This window comes from Astatotilapia calliptera, chromosome 5, assembly GCF_964374335.1.
Source record: "Astatotilapia calliptera chromosome 5, fAstCal68.1, whole genome shotgun sequence".
Taxonomy (NCBI): Eukaryota; Metazoa; Chordata; class Actinopteri; order Cichliformes; family Cichlidae; genus Astatotilapia; species Astatotilapia calliptera.
In genome coordinates, this window is record NC_137426.1 from 27,049,702 (window position 1) to 27,077,559 (window position 27,858).

Here is a 27,858-nt window from a genome sequence, read left to right on the forward strand (position 1 = left end):
AGACGATACAGGAGAAAGTTGGCGTGTTCCCGGAGACCTTGGCTGTGTCCCCTAAAATAGCCTCTGTCCTCTGTCTCTTTCTTCCTTGGTGAGTAATGATCTGAAAGGTCAGCAAAGGTGAAGGGGATATGAGCGGCTGCTGCTCACTCTATTGAATTACTATTCCTCGCAGAACCAAAAGTGAGGGGGCTTGTCTGGGCTTTTACGTTTCGATATCAGATTTACTTGGAGATATGTGACTTTTTTTTCTTTTTTTCTCAAGTCTGCCACTTTAAGTCATCCTAAACATTTCCCTGTATACATATGCATTAGAGAAATGGCGAGAATGATTCTGCAGCGAATAAAGATAAGATGGGAATATAGCTATAGAGACATGGTTTTAATAGCTGTGTTTATTTTTTATTTTTTTAAAGCAGTTTTTTTCCTCTGCATTGCAAGTATTAACTTTACTCTTTTAATTTTATTGCATTTGAAAACCAGATACAGACTGAATAGCAATTGTATGGCTCATACCGAGTGTCCCAGTTAAAGCAGTACAAGGGCAACTGTATCGTTGAGAAACTCTTTTAATATAACACTTATTAGTATTCCACTTTTGCACTCAGTGCTACTCATTTTCACCATACGACTAAAAGACCAAGGCTTTATATGCCATTTCTCTGAACACAATAAGTCAAGAATTTTTGTCTTTACTCTGACCCATTTCAAGAGTGAATTGAAGAGCGTTATCTAAGCCTCAGCACTCACAGAAATCCAGTCAGAACGTTCTTGTCTTAAGGTCAATCTTTTAAAAAGGAGAAAAAAAACATTCCTCTGTTTATTGAGCAAAGTCTGTCCTTGGTCAACCCTTTCAGGTGAAGATAAGTGCTAACAGAAGTGAGGTAGGGGGAGACGTGGAGATTTCTATTGACTGACTGAAATTGGACAGCCTCAAACAAAGTTTCATGCCAAAGTTTTTCAAGGCAGAATTCCAGGGATTTCAGCTGTGCCGTGGATAAAGCTTTTTAATGCTATTGACTCTTTTTAGGCTCTTACCAAGTTGTTCTGAAATATTTAAATGATCACTGGGAGTTTCTCCTCATCTGTAGCTGGGAATAAAAGGAGGGAGAGAGAGGGAGAGCGAGAGGAGGGAACTTTTTATGTCCGCCTTTTACAATCCCTGAATTAATAGGCAGAAGATAATTAGAGAACTCTGTACAATAACATTGTCCCTCAAGTTTTTTAGTCTTGGGTGGCATCAGGCAGTGTATGCTGGTAAAAAGTGATTCATGTGTCCGGTAACAGTGCTGAGCACTAATTCATTAGTCCTTTTAATTTTAGTAGGATTATAATTAGTTTCAAAGGAGAATTTGAAGAATGGTGTGTCCCCAACCTGGGCCATGGATGTCACAGAGATCACGGTCGCTATATTGTTTCTGGGAATCTGAGGGTTTTAATTACCTTTACACCCAGTTTACACGTTAAATATGTCGACAGTCTTTAGTTATTAAAAAATAAATAATGAAGTAGCATATAGATACATTTTTAGTATTTGTTTAACATTTGTTCGAATTGCTATAGCATGGAGGTTAGCTCTGGTGCCTCGTAGCAAGAAGGTCTTGGGTTCAAATCCACCATCTGTCCTGAGCCTTTCTGTGTGGAGTTTGCGTGTTCTTCCAATGTCGCATGAGTTCTCTCCAGTTACTCTGGCATGCTCTCACAGTCCAAAGACACACAGTTGGTGGAGTTAATTGGTGATTCTAAATTGCCCATAGGTGTGGTTGTCTATAGTAGCTGGGACCCTGAATTAGATAAGTGGATCAGAATGGACTGGTGAACTGATAAATCTATGTTGCTACTTACTAACGAGGTAAACTGTTAGATTGGATGAAATGGCAACATATGTACGTCTACATGTAACATACCACATCCTCAAAACCAGGAAAGGTTGTGTGGATTCCTTCTATTTAAAAAAAAGTTAGCAACAGATTACAGCACTTAGCTCCTCATGAGCTAAAATATAACCCAAAAAAATCAAATATCTGATTTGCATAACACAAGTTGGATTGAAGCACTCATTTCAAATCGGGGGTAATGTTAGCCAAAGTCCTGACTTGATACTCGGCATCAGTCATTGAAATGAAGCTTAGCTTAATAAGGAGAATCTGTTTCCATTCAAATGTGCGCATTACATGTTTGAGCAATTCTCCTCTTCACTGCCACTTTCCCACTTCCACTTTACTGTCAAAGTCACTGCAACTTTGCGGTCCAATGATTTTCTTGCCCTCTTATCCAAGACGATCAGTCCACCATCCCTATTCTCTCTGCACATAGCTCTTCTGTCTTCCTGCCTTTCAACTGTCTTTGCATTCCGCTCCATCTCCACCTCATCCTGGATAATCAGAGAGTAACACGAAGTCTCCATCAGCCATCTGCTTACCCTGCTCCATCACCAGCATCTAGACTCTGGGGTCCTGTCCCATTTCCTACTTTTGTTCAGGACACCGCTCTGCTATGTTGCATTATCGGTATCTAATCGCTAAACTCCTCTAGATTCATATATAATGTATATACAGGATAATGTTCTTTGGTATGAATGATCCCTCCTCGTTGAGTTATCTTTTACAACAGAATGTTTAAACAAACAATGAATCAGTCCCATTGGCAACTTGTTGGGCAACCCATTGGCAAAGGCAGCTCATCAAATTTGGGTTTTCCAAATCAACAAGGTCAAAGCTCCATGTGGTCCAACACAGCTGTCGTTTAAATAAGGTCTGGTGATGGCAGATTTCTTTCTTCTTCCTCCACCAGAAAGTATTCAGCCTCCACCATTCCCCTGCTGCTTTCTTTCATCTTCTCTCATTTCCTTCCCCATATTTCTCTCTCTCTCTCTCTTTCCCTCCCTCCCTCTTTCGCTGTCTCTCGCTCGTTTTCTGTTTCTCTCCCTCTCAGTGGGTGTGTGTCCCTTTAGGGTGTCTGCTGCAGTTGAGATAAGAAGCGAGTGTAGGACACAGGGGGATGGTGTTCACAGAAGCTAGGTGATCTTATCTACTCTCTCTCCCTCTCCGTCTCTTACCGAGCATCCCTCGCTGTTCTGTTTTTCCTCTCTGCTGTTCTCCTCCCCCTCTTTCTTTTTGCCCTTCTTTCCATCTTCCATCGTCTCTCTCTCTCCTCTCCTCTCACACACACACGCACACATACATTCTCTCAGATCCCCCTCTGCGCTGCTGTTGATTTGAATTTGAAGTGATGGGAAACCAAATTGGCAGCATTGACAGCAGAAACAAACAGCTTATCTCTCTCTCCTGGGCCAATATGGATCTTAGTCAGATACTAGAGCTGCTGCCAGCATCTGACTTGTGACAATGATGATAAATTGAACATTTGTTGACTGTCACTTTTCATGTGTGTGTTGGCGTGCATGCGTATGTGTTTGTATATTTAGTCATGTTAGAGCATCCATCTCTCATACGTGAGTGGATCTAAATAAATGTACTTAGCACATCTTTCATTTTCTTCTATATTACAGTATGCTCTACTTAATACGAGACAGCTATAATATGTAGCTATTTCCAGGTTAAGTTTTAATGTACAAAATGCACAGTGATCACACGGGTTAATATGTAGTAATCCAGCATGTCTTTGGTTGCTTTTACTCTCAGAGTTACATCTGCTGTTGTGATTGGGTAGATTATAAAATGTGGGGAAGGCAGGTGCATTTGAATAAATGGAAATTATGATTTCATAAATAAAATAGATTTACATTTTGTTTTTGTTTGGGAATAAAATACTAAGTGGTGTATTTTATTGGTGATTAGATCACCTAGTTCCTCCACTCTGCATGCCAAAGTGTCTTTGCAGGCAAACAAATACATAACTAACATTATGCAGCCTGTCTTCTAATGTTGCACATTCTGTTCTATATACAGTAAATGCAATTCATCACTGTGGGTGTGAAACAGTCAAAACTTTCTGGGAACCTCTGGAGCAAACTGTTTAGCTGAAATATGAAATAATCTCCATATCTGCATCGCAATGTTACATATTCACACACTGCTAATAATTAAAAAATGTTAATGTAAAATGTCATCATGAGTATTTTAGCTTTTGCTACTTAGGTGTATTTTGTGAGTAAAAATTCATTTTTAACATTGCATTTCTGTTCTTGCTTAAAGTAAGCCAAAGGAGTACGTCTTCCTATGTTGAATACGCTGATTGCTGTAGGTGACTGTGCTCCAAACATGTGAATGAGCGTCAGACGTGTGAATCAGAGGATTGCGTGTCCTTCCTTTGGGACAGCAACGGCATGTAGTGCTAACACGACAGGCCCGGAGAGGACAAGGAGGTAGCCAAGCTGTCAGCGGCCAGCTCCCACTTCGCCTAATGAGAGAGAGGCACGTTAATTAAAAACACCAACAAGCAGAGCTCCCTGGGGTCCCACCATCAGGGCGACCTGGGGTTAAAGACACAGAGCAGAGAGGATGGAAGCTGCTCTCCTTCCACATACTGTACATGATGTTACCCTCAACAACAAATAGCCCCCAGTATTTAAAAAGGACAAAGAGCTTCGAGAAGGGGGTGCATTATTTAAAATGCACTGTGTTTTGGTCTTTGGTCTGTAAGTAGGGGTCTATGATAATCATCTCAGACTTAGGTGCTGATGTTCTCAAAACAAACTATGTACCTTTGTTCTTACAGATTGGAAACAGCAATAACAATAAATATATTATATGCACTATGAAATATTTTCTTGCTGCTGTGATATAATGATTTTGAATACCTCTATAATCGCTTTTTTGGAAAATTCCCAGATATTGTAATGCAACAAGTCCAAAGGCTAATTGTGCACATTTGGTTCTTTCCCTGATTGTGACTGAAATGAGTGTAAATGAAGAATATTTACATTTTTCCCACAACCTGGATGTGAGCAAACACCCAAAATACCTGTGCGTACAGTATGAGCTCAAATTGCGCATCAACCTATTGTGCAATTGTCTCTGTGAGCGTTTTATTAATCTGTCAAACACATGAATCATTAGGCTTGATCTGTAGATTGACAGTTTGTCAGCTCTCTGACAGTGGTGTGTGCCTCACTGTCAGCGGGGGGTGGCAAGGGAACAGCGCGCACGTTCCCCCACGGCTTCTTCTTCCTTGCCTCCTGCGTCTCCATCTTCTCTCCACCTCCACATGTCAGCCCAGGTGCTAACAAAACCGAGGATTGTGGGTAGTCTTGGAACATATGGAGCAGGGAGATGGAGAAATGAAGAGTGGAGGGAGTAAAGTAGAGGGAGGGTGGGTAAGAGAGAGAGAGAAAGAAGCTGTCAGGCTGTCTATCCCTGTCACAACAGCCAGAAGAGTGCGATGGACGAATGGATAACTGCTATTTCAGGCTGCCAGGGAGAAAGCTCAGTCAGATTTGATGTGTTGATGGGGGCATGGTGGCTCTCGCGCAACAGAATACACAAATCGTCACACGTTGACGCAAATTTTAGTCCCACTTATTTCCCTTCTGCATGCAAGTGGATTGCATTCGCGGTCGCAGAAATATTCAATTTGTTCAGTCACCGAAATGCTGTTTATTGTGGACACACAAGCACGAACAAATTCCCTCTGCGGCCATGTAGACAGAGTTTCAGAGCTATGGCTGCAGGCTTACTCCGTGTGGTTGTGCGTGTGTGTGTGTGTGTGTGTGTGTGTGTGTGTGTGTGTGTGTGTGTGTGTGTGTGTGTGTGTGTGTGTGTGTGTGTGTGTTGTTTTTAGCTATTTGCTGATGATTGGTGCATCCCCCTCCCGTAGCTGTCTCTCCTCTGTCCCCAGTTCACATAACATAATTGTGTCTTTCTCTCTTGCTGTATTTCAGGCTGTGCCTTCCTCACCTACTGTGCCAGAGAGTCAGCCCTGAAAGCCCAGAATGCATTGCACGAGCAGAAGACCCTGCCAGGAGTAAGTCGCACACAAGAAAAGACATGCCAAGCCAGAAGCGAAATCTTACATAAACACGTCTTGGATTCAGTCGCACACAAACACAGATGCTCATTTTAGCATATAATGACTTATATTTATTTCAGATCAAAGAGGAGACTCTGTCTTTGCCATGCCTGCCATGTAGTGCTTATCACTGGCTATACACCACACTTCTTTCTCTTAAAGATCTTTTTTTTCATCTGCCACCCCCCCCCCCCCCCCCTCTCCTTTCACTGCCTCCCTCTCTCTTCACTTTGACAGTCACACATACACAAACCCATAGGGATAAACCACACGGCATCACATCATAGGCATACTATTTATAGTCCTTTCTCCAGTTTGTGTAAATGAGTGTGTGTCTGTGCGTGTGCATGCGCCCATGTGTGTGGGCAAGTGTGTAGAGAGATAGACGGAGAGAAGGAAAGAGGAATGAAAATCTGGTAGATGTAGACTCTTTCTACATTTATGTGCACACTCCGCATTAAGTCCCAGGCTGGCAGCGAAACAGGAGTGCATTGTGAATGCATATCAAGAGAGCACATCTTTTACGACAGATGTCCGTCCACGTGCTGCGGCCGCTGCTGTTCACACGCACATGCAGCTGGAAGCAAAACATGCGCGTCTGAATGCTCGACTTCTATTTTTGCATGACAGGATGAGGAAGTTTTCACTTTGTCACAGAGAAGATGCAGATTTTCAGTTTGTAGTAGTGTGTGCATGCGAGTCTGAGGGTTTTATCAGCAATGTGAGCTCTTCCCTTGGCGCACACATGATTTTATTATTACATACGTGTGTTGTGTGTGTGTGCATGTGTCTGTCTCTGTCACACGCTTTGATTAGTACGTGCATGCTCCCCGATGCCTGAGTGTGAGCGTGAACATGGATGCGTAGCCGGCATTAGCTACGCATATGTGTGCGTGTGTGTGAGTCTTAGGAAGTTTTGATGCGTTTCTGTCAGGCCTGGCTCGGTTTGCTCTGTTCGTTTTTAATGACGCCTCCAGGGAAGCTGACAGTCGCCGTGTTGAGCGCACAGCCTTTGATGTGAGTGATTATGACATCACAGACGTGCAGTCAAGAAGAGCGGAGGAGTGGGGATCCGTGCTCTCAGTCTTTTTTTCTTTTTTTTTACTTCCCAGTGGCATATTATTCAGAAAGAAAGAGGGAGGGAGAGACAGAGACACGAGGAGAGAGAGGAGGAGAGATTAAATATTTGGCCAAAACCAGAATGCGATTTTGTGTTCACACAAAGTGTGCTGCCGATTGATGTTTTTGCCTTTGTTGCTATTGTTTGACACAGACCAGAATATGTGGTTCACAAAAACATTTTTTGAGGATTCTGCCTTTCCATCTTGAAGGGACTATGTTTGGCTTCACATGCTACATAGAAATGCATCACCAGCAAATTACTGTAACCAGTCGCTTGTAATTAATATTGTTTTTAGAAGGAAGATGCCAATTAGAGATGCCTTTGGCAGTTTAGGACAGTCTGTGTTTGACCTATGGCGAGAGCTAGATAAACACAGGCAGGCTATAGGACAGACCTAGATGTTTAACAAACCCTGAAGCAGAGAATTCAGACAGGCAGACCAGGAGACTGTCTTTTGTTGCTGGTGAAGGTAAATCCAGCAAAACAGAATAAATGAGTTCATTAGAAATAGAGCGAGGACTTGGCCCTGGGAAAGGCAGTGGGACGTTTTATGGCGCACGGCTACACCCTCTTACTTCCATTCCTTCATTCAGTGTTGTTTTTCTTCCTACCTACCTTCTTCACTCGCTCTCCTTCTATCCTCTATCAATCCCCCCACTCACAGGCCAACACAACCAAAACCCGGCAAATGAAATCTCCTTTCTACCCTGTTAAAGCCTCTTTCCCCTTCACTTTGTGTCCTGATGCGCTTTTTTCCGTCAAAGTTGCTCCCCAGCTCTTACATTTAAAAAGTTTTCTGCCGTCCTTTTTTTTTTTCTTTCCGTGCTGCCAGGTGAGCTGAGAGAAGAGGGGATTTGACTTCCTAGTGGAAATGCCCTGTAAGCATGGCTGTAGGCTGTTGGTGTAGCTCAGACAAAGTACTAAGGGATGCCTGATGTGAATGTGCACGCACACATGAGCGTAAGCATGTGCGTGTGCGCGCGACCGAGCGGGTGCAGTGTCAGGAGAGACTTTGGGTAAACAAGTGACAAGCAGAAATACTGATGTTAAAGTGACGCTGACATTGTACTACTGGTGATAGATGACAAATTGTTTTCACATTGCTCATTCCATTATAGCACTACAAACTACAGGTACACAGGATTATGCTGATGGAGAATATGTGTCTGCTAGCGTAATTAAATCAGCTCTACTGACAAGTGACACAGAAGCCAGCGCTGCTGAACATTCAAAATATTCAAGACATGGATCCAGTATTGGAATGATAAACCAACGCAGTGCAAAGGGAGCAAAGTCAGCAAGTAAAGAGTGAAAGACTCTCTTGAAGCGTGGATGGATCACTGAACAGTCAATAGGTCATGGAGCAAGAAATGACTGCTATTGATTATTGTGTTGTATATAATAGTCTTATTTTTGGTTCAAAAAGCAAACGCTTTGGTAAAAAGTGTATCAGTTTGCTTTTGATGTTCAAACTTGATTGAGCAATCAGTTAAATTTAATATTTTTTTGTTGACATTCAACTACAAAGCGTGTATTTTGCAGGCACTTTAGGCACTGTTTTAGGCATGAGTACCACAGTGTGTGGGTCTGCTGTGTCAGAATTTTATTAATCAACACCATGAGAAAAATACTGATCTACACGTGAAACAGCAGGCCATCTGCAGCAGTTTAGCGTTACGGTAAGCTTTCACAGTTACCATAAATGCAAACGTACCATGTAGTTATGACTGTTCCAGATTTTGACAATTCTTGTTCAATATGGCTACATTTTCAACATAATGGGAAATATGCCTGTGAAAAAGATTTTCCCTTTTTTGAGTTAAACAGACAACAAGCACATAAATGGACAGAACAAAAAAAAAAGGGGGGGGGGGGGGCGCGTCCCAAACGCCAGGCCCTGACTGCCACAGTTATGATCCTGCGCTCCAGTTTCAGACTCGTACTATGGCAAGAAACATTAAAAAGCTCCTGTATTGATTCTGGCAAAAGAAGAGCCCTCACGAGTGGGAAGATGTATTCTTGTGTGTGCACGTGCATGCGGGTGTGCATTTACGTGTGGGTCACGGGGTGGAGTTGCAGCGCTAGCACTAGCACATGTGCTCATGAAACACTGCACAAAGACTCGCCAGCAGATTCTGGCAAACATAAAAACACTAACACCCTCAACACACGCAGAAAAGACATATATATATATATATGTGTGTGTGTATATATATATATATATATATATATATATATATATATATATATATATATATATATATATATATATATATATATATATATATATATATATATATAAATATATATATGGGCCAGTGCACTACCAAGTGCCCCCCACACAGGGCACAGAGGGAGCTCGCACTCTCGCATACATAGCGCTGAGCTCAAAGTTAGAAAATAATGCATACAAATACACACAAACAGGTACAAAACACCCCACACACATGCACTCACACTCCAAACACTTCTCTTGTAACTGCAATACAACACCCCTCGTAAGCACTTCCATTCAAAAACATGATACTCCGATACACACAGAAAGACAGAGAGAGCGAAAGAAATAGGGAGAAAGTAAAAGAGAGAGAGAGAGCAAGAGAGTGAGAGAAATACGGCGTCGATTGACTCTCACTGTAATAGTGAGCCAGATGAGAAAATATAGAACACTGTGAATCAATGCGTCATTTCAGAGCGCTTTCACACACACACACACACACACACACACACACACACAAACACACACATAAACACACAGAGTTTTCAGCCCAGGGGCAAACAAACAACAGAAATCACAGGAAAGCAAATGAATAGCAGGATGGAGGAAAGAGGAAGGGGTGGATGATGGCAGATTGGAAAGAGTGGGTGGATGGAGGGAGTGAAAGGAGAGGTATAGTCGGGGTGCCTCCATACCGAATGATTTGTGTCTGTTTCTTTTTCAACCCACCCACCACCACCCCCGCTTTCAGTCCTTGCTCTCAGTCGAGATAATGCCAAGGCAAAAAAAAAAAAAAAATCCATGCCATTGATTGGCTCCTGCGACCCAGTTTCATGGCAGCTTTTTCTCAATAAGTTGCCCTCATTGGTCAATAACTGCCAAGCTCCCCAGGTGACATGGGTGAAGAGGTGTTTGGATGGCGGGGTTTTTGGTGGTGCTCAGTTATGATTTGTGTACAAGTACTGTAGTTCAGTCCTTCTTGTAGATTTAGATTTATGGCTCAGCGTGCGGGAGGCATAGCTACACGTCCACATGAATAATGCCACAGACCCTGGAGCTAAAATATCCCCGCTCTCTCCCCAAGCTATCACCTCATCAACTATCCTAATCACCCCTATCCAAAAGAAAACCATTTGCCCCATAAGGTGCTCCATTTAATGAATGCACAGTCATTGAAAGAATGCCGGGGTGATGCACAAGCAAGTTTTAGCTTGAAACGACTTCTCCTCACACACACACACACACACCCACATACAGATTTTAGTCAACTCATAGACATAATGAGCAACTTATTTCAGTCTCACATTGCCTAAGATGAAAAAGAAAATAGCAGCATGCATTGGCAGTAGTCTGGATGAAGAAACAGTAGACTGTACCCAGCGTCCACACCAGAGCAAAGCTTTTAAGTGAGGCGGTAGGCAGCCGGAATCTGGCAGGTCATAAGCCTGCAATAAAAATTTAAATGAGTCTCCCCAAACAGACAGTAGAAAAGCAGAAAGACTTTCTGTAAATAGTGTTTGTAATAAATTCAGAGGTAAACAGAGATTTCAGTTTGTTGAAAAACTTAATTTTGTAAGTTCTTATTTCTAACAATTTACGTTTTAGAGGTGCTATAGTCTGTTTTTTATGCTCTGTGGCTTTTTGTTCTTTGGATTACACTCTCAGTTTCAGTCTTGATGCTTCAGCATACAATAATATTTAGGACAATAGCGTGGGTCAAACTTTTTGGCAGTAGCTTGGGATCGTCGCCTTCTGTCATTCAATGGAGCAATGTCCCAAAGCCAGGGCCAAAAAGACATTGTTCATGGTTTGTTGTGGAAAAACATAACTGCTAAACTCCATAAATGTCTTTGGGATGAACTGAAAAAGTCTCTGTCCGCCAGGCCTTATCACCCAAACACCAGTAACGATAATGTTCCTGTGCCGAAACAGGCCCATATTCCTGCAGCCGGGTTCCCAGCTCAACCTCCACTGAAGAATGGCGGCTAACAGAGCAGCAGAATAATGCCATTGGTTTTGGTTTTGATTGATTAACTGATTGATTTGTGCCCTGAACTACATGGCGCTATGTCCATACGGGCTTAAGCTGCCACTACTGTATAAGCCAATCCAACCAAAGTGATTGACTGACAGTTGAGCAGCATCTAAAAACCCTTCACCCCAGATCTTCCAAACAACTTTGCAAAGCCGACAGTCTCACATTCACATCCATGTCATTGCTGTGGGTGAGAAAGACAAGGCTGCACCTCTCTCCTGCCTCCTAGTTTCAATTTTTAATCTTCCTCACCTTTAAAGTGTCCGCTATTCTTCTGGCAGTTAGGTTGTTACGAACAGGGTGGGACGTCATTTCAGCTTTTTTTTTTTAGCCCTACACCTGCCGCAAGCAAAATCTAGCATATAACCATAAATTGAAGTGAACATTTTTTTTTAATATGGTTGTGGTGTTTGGTTGTCCGCATACTTTTGGCTTATATAGGATGGCTTTGGCTGAACCCCTTTAAGGAGTAAAGCATGAATGGTGCCATAATTGCAACAAAGATCATTACATGCCTACACACCATCTTTTGTCATATAAAGTCTGAATGGTCCCATTATCATTGGGCTCCAGGCCTGATGTTACAACCTCCCATTGCCAAGTGGAGTTTGAGCAGATTGTACAAATGAGAAAAATTTATCTGTCTCGAGGCAGTAGTTCACTGTAGTCCAATAAGCCAACTAATTTCAGAGGTGGTGCATGCTACCTGCTGGGTCAATAGACTGATGATCCATATGTGAAATTATGCACTTTTTCTTTCCGTTTTAAGGGTTTTTTTTACTACTGAGCCATACTGCAGCACATGTAGCATTATATTGCTAATCCAGTTTGGGTTTTCGCCAGTGTAACTGTTCCAGTCAGCCCCATTGCCAATCATCATCGTGACATGTGTTGACTCAAGTTTGTTGCCGTATGAATCATTATTCTAATTACAGATTACTCTCATAAGAAAGATTACTACGGTGCTGCTCGCAGGAAATGATGAGGAAGACAAAGAAAGACCTCAGCCAAGAGCAGCTTTAAAACCCGTGATATGCTCTCCAACGAAATGGCTTGAACTGTCTGAGAGATTCTAAACACCTTTAAGAGGTACCATTATTTAGACTAAAAACATGTCCCCCACTTCAGAAATTTTAGAAGTGGGATGCTCTTTTTTTCCAGCACCTCAGTCTATAGCTGGCTCAAGCTCCTGTCACAGTCTGAAATCATCTTGTCTTTTCCTCGAGTTTGTATTGATCCGCGAAAGCACGGTCTTAAAGCGCACCAATGAGTCTTCGTCCTCAACAGCCTGCTCCACTGAGCATTTACAAGTGCTAATGTCACAACTGGCATTTTCAGGCTGTTCCTTGCACTCACCAAAGTGAAAAGAGGTTTTTTAAAAATATATATATATATCCAGCCGCAGTTTATTCACTTTTAAAATCTTGAGAGAGAAAAAAAAACGCTCTGTGATGCCCAAGTTACTGTTCAGAGAAATCACACATCCAGTTCTTGCTTGATTGGAATTGTTTTGTAAACCCTCAAAGCCATGAACTTGCTTACAGATACAAAGCTGGCAGTGACTGTGACTGTCGCTGGGGAGAGGACAGAAGTGGAGGCTGCTGCAGCTGGAGCTATTCAAAAAAGAAAAAAAAAAACCCCACTGTAATAGCATCCTAACCAGTGTGCGCCTTGGCTTCAGCGCTGGGTGTGCATATAGTTCACAGATTTAAGTGTCTCCATAAGCTGGTTGTGATAGTCATTCTGCCATTGTCATAGTTTTACCTCCTGCTGCTGCTGCTGTATTGAGTTCGCCTGACTCCAGCTGCTTTGAAATTTCCTGCCAGGACAGGGACTTCTTTTTTTCCCCGAATAGCTGTATGTCACACTGCTATATCTATTTGTCTTTTTCATGCTCTCAAGCCTCCTCACGCATACAGTACAATGTGTCTTTCCACACCAGCGAGTGCTGTGTTGTCTGATTTCTTTTATTGTGGCTTGTTCAGGTAATTTACCATGCACATTAAATGTTGAAGAACAGTGGAAAGATAACTGGAAACAATAAAATGCAATAAATCAGTCACGCCTACAATATAATTTATCTATTAAAGTGGTGTTTTATTGATCATTGGAGGATATTACAGTTCGCATTGCACACCTATCCTTTCTGTCAAGCACCAGCGACTAGTCTGTCCTACCTCAGTTGTTAATGTGGGGCAGAGCAGATGCTTTTAAACAGCAGCAAACATTTTCATTCAGTGTTCTCTTTTTTTCCTGAGATTTTACAGCGCTCTTGGAGCTTTTACTGTGAAGCCCAGTGTGCTCTGCATCTTTTTATCAGCCCTTTCTGTTAATCAGCGCTTTCCCTTTTTTTTTTTTTCCTCAAGCAGACCAACTGCTGTTATAAAATGAAAGCTTACTGAGCTTAATTGTCTTTAAGTCTTTCTATTTTATTTGAAGTCTCGAAATGAACATTAGTCTTGACTCGTTCTCCAAAATGGCTTTATAGAATTTTTGGAATAAAGTTGTTCGAGTGTTTAAAAATTGATGCTAAGTTGCATTCTAGATTCGATTTCTTCGGTAACAGTATTTTACAGTGAACGAGATAGCCAATAAATAATTTCACTGTGATTGCAGTGAAAAAAAAGCCCAGTTTGAACAAGGCCTTTTATAATGAAAACATCTAGAAAAAATTGCTGCCAGTTCAAGGCCAAGTGCAATCATCATGCACTCCTTCTATCATTGATGTAATCTCTCATAATAACTTCCGAAAAGCTACCAAAGTGAAGCGGAAATATGTGGAAAATAATTATAAAAGTGTTGGATTGTGGATGGAAACATTGCCCATTGGTTTGTTACTCGCACTGACTACAGTACTAAAAGTTTTTAATACTAGGAGCCAGTGGTACCACGCTGCAATATTAATGTTGTTTTCTACTTAGAAAAGTTTTTATGAAGCATAAAGTAACCACACAGATTTCACAAAGAGGGCTTTACCCTTCTGTAAATACCATTCTCATGCTCAGTGGAAATGTGCAAAGGAAAAAACAAAACCCATTTTATTCCGTGACCTTCACCACCTCACCTCCGCTGTAGCCGTTGGAATATATAATGTGGCAATTTCACTTTCTTCGTTTGGCCCATATCCTCTGATACGTTCCGCAGAGTGCGAAGTGGCACTCGGAAATCTTATTCCCAACTCCGCTGAAGCAGCTGGTGAGCTGGTGGCCGGCAGATGTGATAATGACACAACGCACCAGCTGAGACGGCATAGCGGGCCACGACTCAGGCAGCTTTTAATAATTGATGGCAGCCAAGGCCCCGGATTGGCCAGTAATTGCATTACAGGTCACTTCTCAATAGCAATTTGTGAAAGTTGTGGTGATGTGTGCCGGGTGGCGATCAATAGGCACTGTCCAGAGAGGCAGACCCCCTCCTTCTCTCGCTCGCTCTCTCTCTTATGCTTTCTATCTTTCTGTGTCTATGAAGGTTGGATGTCTAGTGAAAATATTTTCTTCCAGTGCTCAGTGCAGCAACACGGTGAGGATTCATTCACTTAGCATCAAAACACTGACAATAATTTAAGACCCGCGAGCACCTGTTAAGCACATTAACCCCTTCCAACACTTTTTAAATAAAACATGTGCAGTACAAGCTTCCTGCCATTTCCAGGTAGCCTAATGTTGTTTCGCAATGCTGGAGCCCAGCCCGTTAAAACAGTTGCATGCCTTCAATTCAATCAGACAGAACTGCTATTTTATTTGAGCTTCATGTTTCAGTCTGATTGTGTTCACATGAGCCGTTTTCTGTTTGGTAGGGGCAGATTATTGTTATGTCTTTTGTAACTCTATATGAACGGCAGCAGCAGCTGGCGTGAAGAGCGACAGCAACTTTTTTGTGAGCAGCATGGCAGCATGGCATCTGATATGTGTTTACGTGAGCATGAGTGCACAGAGATTATTTCTGGAAATGTGTGACAATGAGATCTGTTTGTATTTTAAGATACTTGTTCTTAAATGAAAATTTATGTGTTATTTTAGCCTAATAGCTTAATTAATAATATCAAGTTGGCTGCCAAAGTAGCTTTGAGTTTATTTTTAGTATTTTGGAGTTTTAAACATATAGCCAACATTTCTGCCCCACTGCTTTTCGCAAGTGCCATACCTCATCACTGGAGGTCCCTATACGTTAGCAATATATGGCACACTTGACTGAAACACAACCGAGTAAATTGAAGCCTCAGGTTCCCAACGTCGAAACAGAACAAGAGCTCAGATTTACCCACTGCACGGTGTTTTACTATCCAGCCTGCAGTGCAGGCTGTGAGCCTTGTGGCCCCCTCTGGCTCTCTGGCTGCACTCATTCTCATGGAAGTTATTTACTGTTCTAGCCGTTATTTTTCTCTTTTTTTCCTTCTCCCATTGTTGATGTCTCACCCGCTTTGACATGTAAACTATCAGTGTGTCATTTCGCTGCATCTGGTGTTCATTCTTTTCTCTCTCTGTATCTGCCTCGCTCTCTCCCTCTTCTCCTCCTCCTGCTCCCCTCTGCTGTGGGATGGAGAGGAGGAGGAGGAGAAGAGAGAAGAGTGGAGGAGACAGTAGATTTTGCATGCTCTAAATACAGCCTCTACGTGTGTGGGGTGCTGTCATCAAAGGAGAGAAGGGACAGGGGATGGTTCACTTCTTTTGTGGTGGTGTGTGCTTGCGTGTCTGTGTGTGCGACTGTTTGCTTATGCAACTAAGTGTGCATTAATTCAAGCAAACATCAAAAATGCTCCCTCATCCATCTCTCTGTTTAACTCTTCTCCCCCTTCTCACTCCCCGCCTGCCTGCATCGCTCTCTGTAATGCTCATTTTAGCATCATTTTGTCTGCATTGCCTTTTTTTGTTTGTTTGTTTTTGTCGTTAGGCTCTGCCTTTTGCTTGCCTGTCTGCTTTGGTGTGTCTCACCTCTCTTGCATGTGCTTGGTGGGGTGTGACAGCATTGAGAAGTCACCAAAGAGGTAAATGATGATAGGCCATCCATCATGCTTTATGGACTCTGTATGGTGCTGCCGTGGAGAGTGGCTGCACTGTGCAGTAACTCAGAACACTCTGTCCCTCCATATAACCTGGCAGGGGCTCTGCTGTTTGCCTCGTCTCTCCTGGGTGAGTGTTCATGTGTGTGAGACACAGGAAGAGCGCGGGTCTGACTCACCCACTTAAGCGTTTCTCACTGTGTGTTTGTGATTCAGGATGTGTGTGGACGAGTGAAGGAGGGAATGGAAAGAGTGTTTGTCCACACTGCCAAACCATGGGCAATGAGCTTTCATTATGGTCTGATATGCCACTGCTGGGAGCATCACCTCCAACCAGCAGACACAACAAGGTCTGCATATGTGTGTATGTGTTAGCGAGTGATAGAGAAACAGGCAGAACGACAGTGAGAAAGATACACAGAAAGACTTACCTGAGTACAGTTAGATCCAAAAAATTTTAGACAATCACACATATTTTCTTGGTAAATGTAGCGTGCTTATGTCTACCAACACACTGGATTTTATGTAAAGTAATCAAGATGTAATTAAAGTGCAAATTTTAGGGGTTAGATAAAAGCATTGCACTAACTGGTTATCCATGTTTAAATGTAGAGGCCCCAATTTCAGAGCCTAAAAAGTAATCGGACGGTAGGCAGACAAACATTTCCATGGCCAGGTTAGGGCTGGCCCCTTGTCACTCCATGACAAATTAACCAAATAAAGTATTTTGAGTTGGTTCCAAGTGTTGAACTTGCATTTGGTAGCTGTTTACTGGAACTCTTAGTATAGGTCCAAAGAGATGTCAACACGAGTGAAGAAGACCATCATTAGGCTGGAAATTGATGATAACCCTATCAGAAAGAGAGAAAAAAGTTTAGGAGTGGGGCCAAATCAACAGTCTGGTCCATACTGAAAAAGAATGAATGCACTGGGCAGCTCAAAAACACAGGGGAGCACAGATGACAGCTAAAAGTGAAAGATTAGAGTTTACTTTTCTAACCAGATTTTGCCGAAAGAGTCTGCACAGTTCTGGAAAAGAAAGAAATCTTTGGACGGATGAACTCAAGGGTAACGTGAGAGGATGAGATGATATGATAGGAAGATAACAGTATAGTGAAGCAGAGAAAAAACTCATGATCTGAAGCAAGTCACATCATCTGTCAAACGTGATGGAGGCAATGTCATGACATGGACATGTATGGCTTCAAGTGAAACCGAGCCACTACTTTTTATTAAGGATGTGATAGAAGTGGCCGGAGAAATCCTTGACTTTCTCCTCAGCTTCAGACAAACGCTGCAAAATAGACTGAACAGTGATTCACTGTGGAAATGGATGATGACCCAAAGCAGAGTGCAAAAACAACCCCTCAGAGTTGGCCACTGAAGGGTTGTTTGATTGCTGATCTCAGTCCAGCGGAGCATGCTTTTCAGTTACTAAAGACTAAAGATAGCTACAAAAAACACCTGGCAAATTATCTCAAGAGAGGAAACAAGCCTTATATCTGAAAGGTATGTTAGTTTGTCCAATTACTTTTTAGCCTCTGAAAATTTAACAGTTACAAAAATGTTTGTAAAACTCTTTTCAGTTATCACATTTTGATTATTTAATTTAAAAGCTATTATTAGAGTAGATATAGCTTGCTGTGGCTTACTGTTAGATTATCTAAACTGATATTTGCAAGTAATAATAGAACATAGAATAATAGTCATAGGACATAGTGCGGCTAACAAATTAAATTATACACAGTTTTGTGTTTTTACTTTACTTCTGTATTGCATCTGACCCCCTTTTAACAAATCCCACCCCTTTTTTCTGTAACCATGATTACGGCTCTGAAGGCATGCCCAGGCGGTCCATTTGTCAGGCAACATATCACCAATACGAGAGTGGCCACTGGGAACTTCTGGAGATTTCCAGAGGGGGCCATTTAATTTGTCCCAGTCGCAAAGCAAATGTGCTAATTAAATTTGACAGTCTGCACATTAGTTTATCTGTTCTAAAAGTAGGTTACATGTTCAGCTTTCTACAACACAATAGTCTCTGTACAGTGGATCAGGTGGATTCTACCACCAAAAGAAATACCTCTAAAATACTGAAAGAAATACAACTGTTGCAAGAATTCCGTAATGAGTTGAAGTTATGTTGTTAATCTGTTTATGTGATTATTTATTTTTCTTTGTTTTATATATGGCCTGTGAAAAACTTGGAACAAATAGGAAAAATAACCAATGCTGCAGTTTTCGAATGTCCACTTGCGTCTATGTGATGTCATCAGAAGGTGAATGTGAGGCTCCATTCAGATGTCTGCATGAAATCTTTGAAACTGTGCACAGTCATAATACCTATGCTTCCTCTGTGAGTAATCAAAGTAGAAAAGCAACAACTGTTGGTGTGAGTGGTGCCTCTAGTATGCTGGCATTAGTGCGAACAACGCCTGTGTTTTTCTTCATACTAGAAATGTACATAAAAAATCACAGTGTAGCTTGCACCTTGGTTTTGGGACACCTTAATATATCTGATACTAACTGGTTCAGAAAGGGAACAGAACATCTGACATTACATTGTACCAAAGAAGAACACTACGTATCGATCCTTACATCATCATTTTTTACCTGCAACTTAAGAAGATTTTACATTAGAAAAATCACACAATGTTTTTAATTCTGTGCAAAGACATTGAAGAGTGTCAAATTTTTGCAAGGCTCAGCATCTTAAACATACAGAAACAAGAGATTTGTGCTTCACACTCTCCCATGTAGTTTTACTACAGGAATACAACACTGGCAACAAATACCAAAACAACAGCTCATGTTAGCTTTAGGGAATTTTGGATTTTTTGTTAGGGAGCTACACAAAACACTTCTCCCAACAGACATGAAATATCTAAATGTTATTTTTAAAGAAGCGATTGTACCAAACAGTGCAACATCTTTACAACCTTCTAATCGTATTACAGCCTCACCTTCATCCTTTTCCTTTCTGTTCATCCCTCCTCTTTTTCTCCATCCTTTCTGTTCAATACCTCCTGTATCTGGTGAGCCCTTTCACACTTTTCTTTTGTCACCTTTCCACATGGAAGAACAATTGCTCAGAGTTCACTCTGTCTCTCTGCCTTCCTCTCCCACACCTCCTCTCCTCGCTACCACTCTTAGATCCAGAGGGAATCACACTGTCTGAACCAAATGTGCCACAAACTTGTCAGATGATGTTTGTTTTCCACCCCCTTTCCCATGCCTGTTTTTTTTTCTTTTTTTTTTGCCTGTGTGTTTTAATGCTGTCTACATATTTGACAAAGTGCTGTGAGATGCACTGCCCTCACATGTCAACAGACTAAAATTTTGCAGCATCATTAATGAAACAAAAATCTACAGGGTGGTTGTATGTGTGTGTATGTGTGGTGGGGAATGGGGACTGGGGGGGTGGGGGTTAGTCCCAAGCCTTGTGTGATAATACGGTTTGTATGTTCAGACAGCTTGTTAGTATGCTTGTGAAGACTGTGAGTAAACAGCCTTTCCTCTGAGGTTCCCTAGAAAGTTTGAATAAAGGATCTTCTACTGAAAACTAAAGGTGGTTAAGGGACTGAACAGCTGCGTTCCTTTGGATCTGTATACCCAAGAAAATGTAGCACAAGCTCTAGCTCCATTTCCCTGTAGACATTATTTGCCTGCTGAATAACTAAAACTTATTAGAGAGTAGCTTAAAGACAGATTGGTGATGTTCCTTAGCTTAGTAAGTGTCACGAAGACCCACTTTCAAAGCCCTAAACTGAATTGGATTGAAGTCAGAAGGGTTAGATTATTAATAATTAAACTTAAACTGACCAGAAGATCAGGAATTAATATTCTGGACAACAGGTTAGGCAATTTTACAATTTTAATTCATTCAAATTACTACTTTTGACTATATTCCTAGCTGCTTTATAAATTTCTGTATAGCTCTCTGGAAATACGGAAAACTTGGCCTCCTAAAGTCACTCAACTCTTAAATGCCTGATCAATGATGGGCAGGACAAAAGGGTAAAAAGAGAGAGAAAGCAAAGCGAGGAAAAAGAAATAGGCAGGAAGGACAGTTAAAGTCTGCCAAGAAGCAAGGTAACTTACCTCTGGCAACCCCACATTGTAGACACACCTCTAAAACTCATCCCAAACTTTGGCAAGATGCGGTCCAGCACTAGCCTCCTTTATGAATGTCACACACCGTGAGAGGAAAATGATTACGTTGCAAAGAAGACAGGGGGGCAGAACAGGAGGGGACAGGAGAAAGCGAGAGAAGAAAAATCACTTTGATGGATTATGCTTCTCGTGGGACAACCTTGTATCGTTTTTGGACAGGAGTCTAACTCGGCCAGATTCTCTGTTACAGCGGCGATTCTCCTCTATTCCTTCCGTCTCCTTTTGTCATCCAAGATGTGCGCTAGCTGTGACAACAGTGCCAGCGGTGATACCTAATGATACCGCTTGCAGAAACTAATTACTACCAGTGATTAAGAGAGGAGACGTGGCTTCTACCGCACATGCTGTCTTTGGGTGGGGGGAGCTTTTTAATTGCCTTTGCCAAATAAATGATGGCCAAAGATGCATGGACCCAGACTTCTTAATGGAGTCTTAGTGCTCGGTGGCAAAGAGCGAATACTTCAGGGCCCTTGGCACTCCCTGCACACAGATGGTGCCGCCTGTTCACAACCAGCGCTTGTTGTTGATCAGTGCGTTAAGGGCACCTGTGAAATTAAACAGACAAATGAATTCCCCACTGGCTGCAAAACAGAATATTAGCATTGCATGAAAGATGGCTAAACTGATTCATGCATTAACCACTTTTAATGCCAAAGGGCAGAGCATTTTAATTTAGTTAGTCACAGGTTCGGCTCTGTGAAGTTACTAAAGGAAGCAAAGATAAGGCTGTAGTAACAGTTTAATCTCAGCTGGATGTTGGAGGTGTGGTGCTTGTGCACATTTGTTAGCCCTTAAGCACATCTAGACCTAATTAACAATCATGTTCCACAGCAAGGTTGTCTTTGGCAAGGATCCAGCCAACCAATAATTCATTTACTGAACAGTAACACGTCTGCCTGAGTAGTAAAGGACTTAAAAGTTTGACATGGCTCTTGCAGAAGCACTTAGTTCTAAGCTGCCTAGTGTATATTTCCCTCTTTAATGGCTTCTGTGAATAGCTTTCTCTGCACACTAATAATTAAAAAACTCCACTGCTTCACATCATTACGTTTTAAATGATCATCTCTTAAATTCCTGTTTATCTGTTTTCTGTAGTGAGAAGACAGTGGTTTTGTGTTCTTGAACTGCATTTCCCAGTGTCGTCTTTGACTCTGTGTTACCAGTACTCCAACTCTGACAGCAGCTCCCTTAATCCCAAAACAAGCTAGCATGAAATGAACTACTGACACTAGTGAGGCAAATACAAAGGCAGATTTTAGGATGGTGTCTAAGAGTGACCTTGTCTAGAGGGGCACAATCATATCCACACTGTATGAACACATCAGACACAAAGACATTTTAACTATGTCACTGCTTCAGACATGCTGCTGTTTGCTTAAAAGCTTAACTAATAATACCGCATTAACTAAAGGCATTTGCTGCTTAGTAAAAGTTGCCAGTGGACCTACAGTACATTAGCGCTTAACAATACATCTAAAAAACTGCATCTCCATCTAGGCACTCACCCAAAATAACAATATAATCAAAGTGAGATTGCTTCTAATAACTGACAGTCTGGTCTGAGCACGAGACCTGCATCACTCACTCACCATCGCTGTGCTTTTGTTTTTCCGTCTTGGAACGGTAATTTTCGTGTTAACTCAGAATTAAGCATTTCGGGACAGCCGGTTATCCTTTTAAGCCCCTCTGAGCAAATGTTTCTCTATACTTTGAGTGTGGGCTTCTGCAGATGGCGTTCTGTTCTTATTCCACTCAGCCTTGGTGACTGCCTCTACTCATACCAACTACGCACTTCTACTTGTATTTGTGCCATTACTTAAAGCACACCAGAGAATTTTTAGAACAGCTACCCACTCAGGACCGGCTATTATTATGTGTAGTTTAAAACCTCAAGGCTGCTGAGCATTTCAGCAGCCTTCTACAATGCCAATTTGTAAAGCCTCTATTTGAGCTATAGTGAAGAGGAACATACATGCATCCTTCACAGATGTCTCTCCTTAAAAGACTTTTTAAGCAAATAAGAAAACAACCAAATGCTTTCCTGATTGAATATTCACTATAATCGTTCACATCTGGTGGGTGACCCTCTGAGCGTTTAAGTGCCTGGTGGTTTTCACATGTTATTCTCATATCCAAAATTGCCTTTTGGAGTTTCTAGCTGAACTTTGATATTCAATTCCTTTTGTTGCAAGCTCTATGCAGGCAGTGGCACTGGTGAATCAATAGCAATTTAACAGTGAGTTATAGCTGGGTATGTGCATATACTGGACAGCGTGAGCACGTTATGATTCGGGTGTGTTTACTCAATGAGTGCTGAGTCAGCAATAATGACACAGCATTTCTTTCTTGTCCTCCCTCTCACTGTATCTCTTCCTCCCTCTTTGGGATTTCTGTGTTATTTTTCTTCTCTTGATCTCATTACATCATGACTCAAGGGCTGTATTCATTAAAGTTTAAAAGTACAATGCAATCCAAAGTCACTCGCAGCGACTAACGCAGAACCCGTTTGGCTCTTTCTCCGCATCTCCACTTTCTTCCCTCCTTCACGTCTTTTATTTATTTATTTATTTTTGTCTGCGCAATGCTATGGAAGAGCAATTTTTTTTTTCATTTGCTCCGCTACTCTTTCACCAATGAGGCAGACTGCTGAGAAAGTCTGCCGACAATAGCTGGAGCCCAGATGTTGAGACTGGCAGTTGACTCTTGACGACAATGCTTCTGTTCTTTAATTAAACTTTTGTAAAGTTGTTTTCATTTCCTCCTGCGCAAGCTGTACTGACAATTTCTTTTTACATGTGGATGTAAATGTGTCGGCTCTTTGTTGTTTTGCATCTTTCCTTCCCCGAGTCTTATCAAAACCAAAAAATCATTCCAAACCCTCCAAAGACATAGCTTGTCTCATCAACAGTGGTGTGTTTTTAAGAGACAAAGTTACATAACGTAGCCCTGGCAGCAAAAGATGGTAAATAAATCTCTTTAAATGGAGGCTGAAAGATATCCAGCTTCATGCAGTCATTAGCAGCGATGTAGAAAAGGTTGATAATTTCACAGTTATCCTCCCATGTTTGCCAGCACTGCACAAACGTAGCCGATTTTGCCTACTTATAAATTCTTTGAAAACTGTACAAGCATGCCTGTTTTCTTGTCATAATGAGAAACAAATTATTCTCGTATGACCACGAGGTCACCGTGCCTTATTTTTCTGAAATCCTTTTCTAAAAGCACACGTGTATCCATGTCCTTATTTTGCCTCCCTTAGCAGCTCATAACCGACACAGGGACAGATATTTCTTAGTAACTGCTACAAAATGTCTGATAACCTTATTAAATACAGAGACTGTTTGACCTGTATGGGGGGGTTGTCTTCCAGCACTTTCAGTCCTTCTCAAAAATGGGAAAACAGTTCTGTCCAATTATGTGGCATCAACTGTCAGCATTTGCAGAACAGATAGACATCCATGTATCCGTTATTAATCATTAGATGTCATCTTTGTGCAACACAAAAATGCGTGTGGTGATGAATTATTGATGTGATCCTGGAGATAACAGTTGCACTCTAATTACATGTCATCATTACCAGGTTGAAACCAGTCTCCATGTCCCTTTAATGTGATTACGCATTCATAATTGTGCTGTTATTAGCCTAGTTTATTATTCACAACAGTAAAGCCCACTAATTAGCATGGGTCCGCAGCGTGTTGTCGCTCATTTTCTGTGTGAAATGTATGTTTAAAGCTTCATGTTTTGTTTTTAACTTGAAATGTTGCTGTGATGTTGATTTTTTTCTGTGGGGGCAGAATACTAAAGAAGTAGAAATGGAGTTTGAACAAAAAAGTCTAGTTTTTTGGGTTGTGTGGGTGATGTTCAGTCGGATAGGTGGCCCATCACTGGAATCAGTGGTGATTCCAGAGTCTGTTAGGTCAAAATTCACAGGGGCCCCTCCAACCAGCGCTCATCACCATTATGTTATAAACAATCTGAAAACAACAAAAAAATGGACTCCTTAGCTAGGCGTTAATTAATATTACATGTCAACATGAACAAAAACAATAATATAATAACAACTTTATTTAAAAAGCGCTTTTAAACAAAGTGCTGAACAGTTATTTGAAGATAAAAAGATAAATAAATAAAAGCAATACAGAAAAAAGCTATACAATTTACAAACTGATAACAATTTAAAAACTAATAGGCATAAAATTAAGACACATAGGATAGGGTGAACAAGTGTGTCTTTAACTTAGCTTTAAAAACCTCCACAGAGCATGCCTGCCTAATATCTTCAGGGTTGTTCCACAAAAATGGGGCACGAAAAGTACGCTCCTCAATAGTCTTTTTTCTAGCTTTAGGAACTTTTAGAAGGCCAGTGTCCTGAGATCAGAGGGCACAAGATAGAACATAGAGATGCAAAAGGTCAGAGATATATGAAGGTGCCGAACCATTTAAAGCCTTGTAGGTGAGCAACAGGACCTTAAAATCTGCTCGAACCTGACCAGGCAACCAGTGAAGAGATGGGGTAATTTCCCAGTTTTGGTTCAAATGCAAGCAGTTGCATTTTGTACCATCTGTAAGCCTCTAAGACTTTTCTTCGGTAACACAGAAAGAAGAGTGTTACAATAATCAATGCGTGAAGTCACAAATGCATGGACAAGAACCTCTGCAGTGTCCGGTGATTCCACCAGCATTGCAATGCAGGTGGAAGTTATGTTATTCAAGTGTTGCTCTCCCAAAGTCAGTGTTAAACTGGCAGCATTTAGTTACTGACCCTTATATTTAATCATTATCATCTGCTCCAATCACATCTGTCTTACTTTTTCTCCTCTTCCTCTTTATTTTGTCTCTCCAGAAAGCACAAATCCTCTTCGTCTTGCTTTCATTGTTCTCCTTGGGTTCATTTAAACAGAATCAGGTATGAGTACAGGTTGGCAGATCGATCCATGTATTGATAACATCGATACCAGCGCTGGTATTGGTATCGGAGGGATACTAGCTCGATATGATATCAATGTAAGATGTCTCAACCTTTTTGTGCTGACTATCACATCTATTTTAAGCTGATCCAAAGTGCATACAGCCACATTTACATGCCACGTCTCCAAAAGAGCAGTTTCAAAATACATAATGACTTTCATAGGTTAAAAGTATCCATTTTTGTATTGGCAATACTGGCCTAGTATTTACTTGGTATCATATCTGTATCAAAATTTGCAGTATGAATTATATATAATATATATATATATTTGAAGTATGGTGGGGCCCCATTCAGGGCCCAATTAGCAAGGTTGTGTTTCCTACTTTCCCTGCAAACTTTGCCACCGAACTTTAAAGTTAGTCTTTGTTATAGTAAAGATAATTAGACATTTTGATCTAATTATCAATACAAGACAAACATCTGATGTAATGTTACAGCTTGTGGTTTCAATTCATCAGCAGCTCTGCGCTTAGCATTAGCCTAGCCAAAACCTAGCCTCATACTGGGCTCCGTTCACGCCTCTTCTTCCATGAAGTGACGTGTAAAAACAAACACTTTTGGCTTTGGTTTCAAAAGATACTTTTTTCTTATGCCTCTCCTTTAGAAAAGCCACTCAGATGTAACTTTCCTTCAAAACCTAAAGTACATTTTTTTTTAAAGAAAGTAAATCAATGGAAAAAGTCTGTGAGTCAGACCGAGCAGGCTGTTGGGGGTGCTTTACTCAGAGCAGCTTTTTCCGTGTGTGGCTCTATATGTAAAATTCCCACTTGTTGACCTCAACTGGGACCAAGAGTAGAAAAAAAACTATTAGAAACCAAGCATTTAGAGTAGCCTAAAGCCTGACCTATTGACTAAAGTGGACACTTACATAGGTTGACCTCATAATCTAAACTTCTGCCTACACTTAATTTGCACATCCATCATTGTAACATTATAGTGTAGCACAATAACATGATAAATGCATACATACATATAGATGGATAGACAGGGAGACAGGCAAGCAGCCAGGCAATTATGGGAAATGATGGTTTTCGGGAATTTTGACTTTTAAGGGGCGCCTTGTCAAACACACGGTCACAAGAACTTGCGTTTGCGTTCCCACTACATTTGCCCAGACTGACAGAGACAGGTACCTGCTAGCCTTGAGCTTGAAGGATCATGGAGTTTGAACAAAACATGCTAAGCCTAACAGCATAAAGGGCCCTGCACATACACCACGGCAGTGCAAGTGTGCTGTCCAGTACTCACGCACTGTGGTTAACTAATGGTTATAATTAGCTATATATATTAAATCCTAACAGTTTAAGGCTGCTATTGCCATTTTCATTTTGAATAACATCTTACTATAATTATTTTAGCACATGTATGTATATATATATTCATTTTCCTTAGGTTAATTTTGTTGCCCCCCCCCCCAAATGTAACGTTATGTTTTGCGTTTGCTTCGTGTGTCTTCATTCAACGTACGTCACCTATCAGTAATCAAAATTTTGTATCCAGACAGAATTATGTTCAAGTCACGTCTAAATACAGAATCGAGACTTTCAAAAGTCACTGCAGGGTTTTGCTGATATACTTAAATCATTATGGCTGTTATGTTTTCATGACTTGGGTAAAACATTACATGATTCTGTGCAATAAGCAAATGCTTTTGTAAAATATAAAAAATGCACTCTCCATGCTCTCTGAAACATTAATTAAAGATTAACCATCCAATTGTTTGTGCCACATAGGCTATTTATACATTCTAAACAAATCTGCAGTTCCAAACTTGGAGCAGACTCTTATTTTGAAGGAATTGTTGGCCCGGGTCAAAACTGACTCAGACCAAGACATGAAATATGAAGAGTAGGTAAAAGTTAAATGACACAGTGCTTCGTAATGCAGCTATGACACACTTTAGAATAGTAAACTCATCAGCTTCTGCGATGCTTGCAAGGCTTTAGATTATGCTCATATTTCCTTGTGACCAGAAAATGCAGGTTTCTAGCCACCATTTTCACTACTTTGGTTTCTGTGGAGCTGGCACTCCACAGTCTCATGGGAGCCAATTTGCTATTATTTTCATATATTATAGTAATCCTATTCCCCGCGCTCTTCACCACTCTTTAATTCCTTTTTGTCTCCATCAGACCTCACTTGTTTCTTTTTTTCTACCGAAGATGTCCTCATCTTCTCCTCGGCTCTTACCTCGCTGGAACCCCCTCCAGCGTCTTTCTCTCTTTCTCTCTCTCTCGGCCTCACTCACCCTTCAAGCCTCCTTTCGATATCTCCCCACCTTTCGTCTCACCCTCTCCGCCTCCCCTTCTCTCACACTCCATCACCAGTTTCTTATCTGCCTCTCTCTCTGCATTTGCATCACCCTCACTTTTCC

The 27,858-nt window shown here is 41.3% G+C and overlaps 1 protein-coding gene across 12 annotated transcripts in view; it reads left to right on the forward strand.

Annotated features, from left to right (window-relative positions):
• Nucleotides 1-27,858, forward strand: part of celf4 (CUGBP, Elav-like family member 4) — an 88,431-nt gene that overhangs the window by 15,959 nt on the left and 44,614 nt on the right. For all 12 annotated transcript variants that reach the window (XM_026168528.2, XM_026168531.2, XM_026168530.2 and 9 more), the window contains exon 2: nucleotides 5,840-5,922. In XM_026168528.2, the coding sequence (XP_026024313.1) occupies nucleotides 5,840-5,922 (83 nt within the window). The remainder of the gene's footprint in view (nucleotides 1-5,839; nucleotides 5,923-27,858) is intronic.